The sequence below is a fragment of the Cydia pomonella genome, chromosome 20, assembly GCF_033807575.1.
Source record: "Cydia pomonella isolate Wapato2018A chromosome 20, ilCydPomo1, whole genome shotgun sequence".
Taxonomy (NCBI): domain Eukaryota; kingdom Metazoa; phylum Arthropoda; class Insecta; order Lepidoptera; family Tortricidae; genus Cydia; species Cydia pomonella.
Window position 1 is genome coordinate 11,152,894 of NC_084722.1, and position 9,177 is coordinate 11,162,070.

A 9,177-nucleotide genomic window follows, 5' to 3' on the forward strand; every position below is an offset into this window, starting at 1 on the left:
ACTGATTAATCAACTAAACGCTTACTGACTCTTAAAAAATTAATTGAGTATTGAAAATGTATTGAATATTTTCGAAAGTAAACGCAACTGCAATGAAAAATGCTACTTGTATACGTAAAGTGACCCTTTCCGTTCCTCCTAAGTGTAGTAGGTAACTCAATTGTTTCCCAAATCGCCAGAACAACATATTGAAAAGTTCGTTCAGAATCAGCGCCATCTGCGCAACGCAGCCGCTCGCCAGGGGGCCTATTCCGCATTAGAGACAACTGTAGCGAGCACTAGATTACGCGCGATGGGGGCCTAATAGGACCCCGCGGTTTTAAATTTGACAAAAATAATAGCCGCGAGGAGTTTTGAACGTGTTTGGTTGGGTTGACGCAACTGTCGCGTTTGAGGAGCCACGCCTACTGAATACTCTCAACACACCTCAACATTGAGGATGAAAACAAATTTATGTTTGTGTTATTTCTAGTCAGGATCGCAAGCCCTTTTCATCCTTATAGGAGAAAAAAATAACCCAAAATTTCCATACATTTTCCAAATTTTCCTTTTTGTTACCTCCATATAAAGTATATGGGGTAGTGATAACACATTAGGAAAAAACCCTGGGATATTTTTTATCCCATTAAGATCGAAAGAGCTTGTGATCTGAGTAAAAAAGACAAAATTTATGAAAAAATACAAAATTTATGAAAGTGCCATTTTTTTAAAGAAACGCTCTTCTAACAACTGTACAGTCACGTCTGAAAATAACGGCACGAAAAATGTACCAAAAATATGTAAACACTACCTTAATATATGGGCAATAAAGTCGTGTATACATATTTTTGGCACTTTTTTTCGTATCGATATTTTCAGACGTGACCGTACCTTGGAAATAATGCTTGATGAATTTTTGAGTGAAATGGAATGGAAAGAGCGAATAACACTACGGGTCGTTGAACTTTTTAATACTAGTTACTGTTTATTAGTTTTAAGGCTAGTACTAGTCGTTGTGTGACACTAGGGCATCTGTGCCTCGTGGCTCTCGTGTGACACGGGACAGGTGATCCCGAGGGACCACCGCTTCGTCAAAGCCTGTCCAAATTTAAACAGTGCGAGACGTCCTTAGGCGGGACGCGGCATTTTGTGCGGCCGCAGTGAGAGCGGGAACTTTCCTAAGTAGTTCCATTGAACATAATACATTTGTCCCCAAAAGGGTATTATGTAATAACAGATTCACCATGGAGACAACATTCCTCTGAACAACTGAGTAAGTGACTCTAGAGTAGTACTCACCTTCGTTACTAAATACCAATGAAGCTAGCAGTCTCAGATTCGATCCCAAAATACAAACACCATGCAAGGCTACAAGTTCAAATTTTGTTTTTAGGTACTATATAAATTATTACTTATATTAAAGTAATACCTATACGATTATTACAATACAAAACTAATCTAACTTTACTGTAAAAACACTTAACTTAACACACTTAACTTTAAAAAAAAACATGACAAAATTTAAAATAGATAAAACAATGATACAACATAAAAATTTAAAATTAAAATTGAATAAATAGTAAATTATAAATAAATAGTGGCGTTATTCGAAGCTGAAGCATTTAAAGCATGGACATATCGACCAGTATATAGGCGGATGTGCGCAGCGCCGTGATTCCTCGCTCTTTATTAAAACAAAAAAAAAAAACAGTTTCTCACGCTATGCACAGAGATGCAACACTAAACGCCCGAACGCCGCCTGCACTGCCGCCCCACCCTTTTTCGAACTCATTTCAGGGTTGAGCGAGCACCCCCTTCCACCGTGGTTTGTCGAACGATTACAGAATAACCCTGCCTTACTTCACTACCCTTAATGGCTGTCTAGGCTTCTTTGATACGGACGTAAATAGTTTCCTAACAAATCCCCTAGAATCTACACAAGTCGAATGTTAAACAAGCAAAGCATTAAAAAAAGAACTTGAGCCTTTATTCTGGACGACCAACAGCGGTCTGCGAACCACATGTTGCAAGTTACTCAAAAGATTGAGCTTTTAGACTTCCTAAATCACGGGCAACAACAGTTGCGGCTCTTTAACAATTCACTGTTTGGAAAATTATCTGTGACAAAATTCAAAGGTGTGTGTGAAATTGTTGTAATCACTACAAACGAGAGTCTGATCAAATTATAGAAAGGATTTGGAATACAGGAAACAGATACAAGTTATCTAATAAGGTCACCCAGGGCAATTGCAACCACGGGGCTAATGCAACTATTTACTGTAAAAATACACGAAGTAATGAGCTAGCCTCTTGTATTCATGACATGCTTTCATCAATCATTATAATTCTCATTATTACTTATTTCTTAAGAGTGCATTTGCCCCATAGTTGCAGGTGTCACATAGTTGCAATTATCCCGCAGTTGCAATTGTCCCCGGCTGACCTTATACCTACTTATCCGCATAAGTCATAAGCACTTATATACATACCTACTAAGTACTACGGTACTATTTACTAAGATATACGGTTATAACATGGTTATAACTGAGTCATAATATACAGCAGCGGTATCATGGTCGCATTTTTATCACCTGTCATGCCATGCGTCACTTTCGCACTGACATACTTGTTAGAACGTGACAGGCATGGTGACAAATAATAAAGAGCCGACCATATTAGCCCTATGAAGTAATAATTGTGTTATAAAAAATAATAGAAAAATAGTACGAAAAACCCATTTTTCGGATAGTGGACATCACGGTTCAAAGAGAAAATTAGGTTTAATAGTGTGGTGGTTTATGGATTTGTAATGAAATGACTTTGGTATATTACGGCGTACACCTCTACTCTATTGGGAGCGTGCACGACTGTCACGCAACCTAGTGTCCGCAATTCTAGGGGAAAACGTCAATTCACTACATCTTATAAAACTACTCCAAAACTAAAAACTACTGAACGGATTTTCATACGACTTTCATCTATCAATAGAGTGATTCTTGAGGAAGGCTTAAGTATATAACTTGTTAAGGTTTTGTGTAAATTGTTTGAAATATAACGATGTTGTCGGAAAAAATCACGCTGGCTAGGAGCTTTAATCGAAAACGCTGCCTAATCCGTTTGAGCTATAACAACACAATGTATGGTGGGGTTGTTTCTCATTCATAGGTCTACAAAAAAGTCCGCGATGTGAAATGTCTATCTTTTAAGGATAACTTACGATATCCATTCTTAACTTCTAGAAAAAGATCACGTAATATGTGGCATTTGCAAAGCTATTTACATGAATACATTATTAACAATTATCAAATTAAATACGTTAGTTATATTAAGCATTTCATATAGATTACAATGGTCCCTTACACCATACAATTTAAATGAATATTTCAGGAGTAATCGTAAATCAAAGTTTCATTTCGAGCCATATAATTGTACGAAATGTTAAAGACGCTATCCGCAGTTAGTTCAAATTTTTACCACCTTATGCGCTGGGATCGCTTTACTTACCCCCACCACGCACTTCGCACGGTCCCAATATTAAGTGTAAAGTAATCTGTGATAATTTTATTGTACAAGTTCCAATTGAAATTTACCACATATTTTTTTGAGCTTTTGAGGAAAAACTTTTTTCCTAAATTTATTTATTTTATTTAAACTTTATTGCACAAAATATATACAACAATGTACAAATGGCGGACTTAATGCCAAATATAAGATACATGAAAATTTACTTAAAATCCTGAGCTAGTTCCATTAGAATCACAATCAGAAATATTTATTGTGTAAACTGTGTAGGTACAAGAATATAACGTAGGTACATTTTTATGGCTATCAACAGTTTTTCCCTTTTCGGGAATACATTTTTTTAAATCTTAAACTAGGTTTTAATATTTTATCTTGAACTATATTTTAATATACCTACATTTAGGAATTACATAGTTATAAAATTCTTTTAAGTTATAGTCTATAGAAGACTTTGTCTATTAAAAAGTTTTTTAAGCTTCTTTTAAAAGTATTTCCTACGAGGCTTTTTACTTCGTTAGGCAGATGATTGAAGACATTAATAGCAGATAAGAACGTACATTTTTTTTATATATTAAGGTACTAGTTCTTGGAAGTACCACATTGTACCTACTTACATTGTGATCTGATATTTTCTATGCATGAACGCATATATAGTCTGTGCACAGTTGATTTGCTAAATTAACCACACTTGAATTGTTTTACCTGTAACCGAAAGGTGTAAACAAAACGCCTGAGGTCTAATCCAAACGAAACTTATTAATTTTATCTAAAAAACTATAATTGGTCCGTTTGGATGCCCTGCGCCCGCGCCGCCCACCGCTTCCTGCGAATAACTTCCGGTGATAGTAATCGTTTAAATTGCCACATTATGTTATTATACAACCTGCATGGTCAGGGTTCATTTGGCATTCGATCGTTATGATTATTTGCTGTAATAATGGAAGTATTTAATGAAGAAATTTCCGTGTATATGTTTGCTTGGGTCGATTTTTGAGCGTTTTAAACGCTCGGATCGAACGTCAATTGTCGTCCCACGACGATCACGATCCACAATTACTTTTATTATACTCCGCATCGGATAATTCCACATTTAGGGTACCTAATTTTTAAAGAAGGTCATGTGGGGTAAAAGGAACCCATCAAAAACATTTTCATGTACCTAAAATGTTGCCAAGACGAAACCATAAGGCTCGCACTGTCAAAAAGTTATCACATCCCTTGTAGTGTTTCTGTTTTGTACATTTCATCTGATTTCATACATGATATGATATGTAATTATATGTATTAATATTAATATTTTGTATATATCTATGCTTATGCCTGTGTTTTATTTATAGCTAATGTATTGTGTCCTCATGACTACCTTATCGTATTTTTTATACATCATGATTTTGCACCGCCTACAACTTATCTGCTTTGCCTAAAAGTTGACTGGTAAAGGATGCCTTATGGCATTAAGTTCGCCTTTTGTTCGTATTGTATTTCTTTTGTGCAATAAAGATTAAATAATTAGAGCCAAGCTCACACGAAACGAAACGGCCGAGCTACATACTTTGACTAAGGTGTAGAATTTGTGAAATTAGGGCTTATAGAGTTTGAAGCTTGGCTCTACAAGAGATCTGATAACTTTTTGACAGTGCGAGCCTTATGGTTTCGACTTGGCAACGTTTTACATGAAAATATTTTTGATGGAATTTCACTTCGTTTTGTGAGTTGTTTATGACAATCTTCCATCACCTTATTTAAAGGGTTGGGGGTGATTTATTAGTGCTTTACGGTAGTGCTCCCGCCAAGACGAGCAAAGCGAAGAGCAAGGGCACTAAATACTTTTTCTCGAAGCGCTTCGTCGTTTTTTTGAACCCTCATAAACTAGTGTTTGGATTATACCTGATAAACAAAATTCTCGGGATCAAAAATCCTGAAATACGTATCTGAGAGCATATTTTTTACAATCTACTTTTTACTGATTCCCTATACAAACTTCTTCCCGATTTTCCCCCTAAAGCCCTTTTCCTCCCCCTTTTCACCCTTACGGGGTGATTTTGGAGTTGAAAACAATTCTACGTTACTACTTGAACGTTTTTTTGCGCTCACTCGCGTGTCGTAATACGACTGGCCACTTACACTACATTTGCTTAAAAACTGTGACTAAATGTCACCAATACACTTGCGTGCATAATCGCGCACGTGCTGCGCTGCCAACATTACACGCGACATTGACGGCATTACATTATTATGTTGGTATTTATAACCATAATAATGTTGTCTAGTCCCCTCGAACGACATTTTTTTCGAATGATGACAGACGTTTGAAAATAGAATATGTAGGTTTTAGTAAGTCGTTTTTGCAGATGATGACAGCCGTTCATTTGAATTTATGGCAAGAATGTATAATGTATATATTAACTTGTACCTGTTATCTATAAAAAAATGTAACACAAGGAATATGAAAATATAATTATTACATTCATAAATTTTTATTTTCTTCGTTTTTCTGGATAAATAAATAGTTAAATCATATACTTGTGTGTGTATTCATTCACCTCTACTCTCCTGCCGGTATCTATACTTGGTTTTTCCCAGGAATCCCTAAGAGAATACATATATAATGTGAGTTGAAGTTTGTATAAATAAAGTGCGGTCAATGGGTTTTACGCCGAGGATAACTACTATCAGACAAGAATTCTAAATGTTAATTAACAAATGTTGTGTCATCAAATGTGTATAATATAGCAAGGTCAAAGTACCGTTCTACACTTATTTAAAGCTAGCAATGCTGTCGCAGTATCAATTGACCACTCTAACTGGAGACATCACAAATCTGTGTTAAATTTAAATATGTTTCTACAATTAATTATTACTACTACGCTCTGCTTGAGCGGTCAGGGGTATGAGTTGAAACAAGTGTTTATTATATCAAGACATAATATACGAACGCCGTTCTTTCATAATATGGCATTCCTAAGTCCTAAAAAGTGGCCTACTTGGAACTTGGAGCCTGGTAAATTAACTCCAAAGGGACGTCTTCTCGAATACCACATGGGAAAGTATTTTGCTGGTTGGATAATTAAAGAGAAGTTATTTGACAACAACTGCCCGAAAGACCAGGTTTTCGTTCATGCAAATAATAAATCTAGGACGAAAGAAACTGCGATATCCTTTACCAAAGGCGCCTTTAGAGACTGCGTCAGTACATACTTCAAAAATAATACCAGTGGTAATGGTAGTGATCCAGTATTTAGATCAAGCCTTAGAAATTCTTCAGAAGAATTTAGAAAAGCTGCAATATATGAAATGAAGAAGAAATTCGACAATCTAAAGTTGGAAAGCGCCTTTTTGGAACTGAACAGAATTGTCGATTTTGAAAATTCATCATATTGTAAAACGGAAAAGGTCTGCGATTTGAGTGAAGCGAGAAGTGAATTTTTTGTTCAAGTAAACAAGAGCCCGGACGTTTTGGGCGGTTTAAAAATTGGTTGGAGAATTGTAGACAATTTTTTAATGGAATATTATGACGGCATGGCGCCAGAAAATGTGGCTTGGGGAGAAATTCAAACTGTTAACCAATGGGAATCTTTAATGGCGATATTAAGAGGCTATCTTGAGTTGCGCTTCGCAACGAAGAATTTGGATAGAGATATAGCTTCAAATCTCCTTGAATATGTAACTGATATATTTCTAAATGGTCAGAAGAAGTTTTATCTCATTGTCGGACACGATGGAAATATAAGTTTATTGATGTCGTCTTTAAGATTTAAAGACTATGTTCTGCATGATCAACTTGAAAAAGCGCCTATTGGAGGGAAGCTTGTGTTTCAAAAATGGTACGACGCTAAAAAGGATCAAGACTTGCTGCGAGTGAACTACGTGTATCATTCCACTAAACAAATAAGAGATGGCGTTGAAGTGAGCTTACAAAATCCGCCGCAGTGGCAGCTCCTTGAAATGGAAAATTGTGCTGTGGATGGAAACGGCTTCTGTCCGTGGAATGATTTTATATATATTCTAAAGACTGTATAACTGGTTTATCCACGGAAGGATTTAAAATAATTTATAACATAATTGTGTTTCCCATTTAAAAACTGAAAACCATTCTTTGGCTAGTTTTATCCCTTTCTTAGAAATACATACGAGTAATTAGTCATAATACCAGATTAAGACAATAAATTATTAGCTAGTTTAAGCTTGCAGCGCATTTATGAGTAAGGGTGTTAGTTTTAGGATTGTAGTTTTCTTCAAATACAGCATCTTGAAAATCTATACAGCATTCTTTTATATTTTTTTACAAATGGGCGAGTATAATAATAATAAATCCGTGTAAAAGATTACATAAGCCCAACATATTACAATACACATAATTAAAAATAAATAAATTAACATTACTGACATTGATAAAAAGAATATAGCCATGTCAAAAATCAAACTATTATAAAATTAAGATGGTGTTGGGGCTAGCACGCAGTCTGCGGAGCAAGGACGCGCACCGCCTGCGCAGAGTCGTGAAAAAGCGTATGGCGTATCAGTCTAAACCTAAACACCTCAGATTTGAGATCGCACAAATCTTCCTTTCGGATCGTTTTCCCACAGCGCAATCACTCGTGGCTATCCATGTCCAATTTATCCGATTTTTAATCAAGCTACCGCGACGGCGGGCAATATCTCAAATTATAGTGTTCGCAAATTACGTCGGGAGTTAGCTACGTGCCGGCTAGCGACGCATCTCAGAGTACATACATACATACAGATCTCTTATTTAATATAGGTATAAAACAAAATCGATTTAATCAAATATGGAACTTAAACTTGTGTTATGAACTAATGTTGTAAATGTAAATAATGTTGAAAGTATACTGGTTTTTGAGCTACGAGTGTGTATATGCTGTTGAGTATTAAGTATTCTAGCCGATATACAGAGATATTGGTGGCTGTCCGACCGAATACGAAAAATCTATTAATTTGCCATCAATTATTTTCTCTCGTAAGAAATGTACGAGTAAATGCAGATCCCGTGTGAATAAAAATAACGCATAAATTGATCGGTAAACTATTTAGTCTTCACTCTCTCAATGAGCTGGAACACCTTCAGCTCGTAACGTCTCTTCTTGCAAATATATTCCAACACAAATGGTCTGCCGCGGCGGAAACATGCACGCTCAGGTATAGTTCTTATCTTATAGTTTTCGCGGGCCCTTGCAGATACACTTCGACCCATAGGGATCTTTTGTGTAATTACCCCCTTAGGAAAGCTCTGTCAACTACTCAAGAGCTTTTCCGGCCATCTCCATATTCCGGATGATGGAGCTCATGGGTAACATTTTGAATTCCTTTGGTTCCAGATAGGCTACTCCAAAGTCCTTCATTCTTTGTCTGGCGAGGACATGACATTCACAGGTCAGGTGTTGACTGTCTCTTCCTCTTCGCCACACATTCGACAATCGGTGTTGTCAGAGTATCCCATCTCGGCCAAAACTGCTTTGACCTCGTAATGGCCAGTAAACACCCCTGTTATAATTTGGATTTGTCTTTTGCTAAGTTTCCATAGCTTTTTGCTCCAGCCGGAGTCTACTCCTTGCATAAAGAGCTTTGAGTGCTTTATTAGACTCATCCGACTGTCCTATTCTTTTTGATGCTTGCTCTTAGTTTTGACAGCCGTTATAATGGTTCACTGGAGAGCCC

General features: G+C 36.4%; 1 protein-coding gene across 1 annotated transcript; it reads left to right on the plus strand.

Moving 5' to 3' along the window:
- The first annotated feature begins 4,067 nt into the window (after positions 1 to 4,067).
- Positions 4,068 to 7,737, plus strand: LOC133529388 (glucose-1-phosphatase-like). The gene has a single exon (XM_061867092.1). It carries the CDS (start codon positions 6,340 to 6,342, stop codon positions 7,519 to 7,521), a length of 1,182 nt encoding a protein of 393 aa, XP_061723076.1. The 5' UTR covers positions 4,068 to 6,339; the 3' UTR covers positions 7,522 to 7,737.
- The last annotated feature ends 1,440 nt before the right edge of the window (positions 7,738 to 9,177 follow it).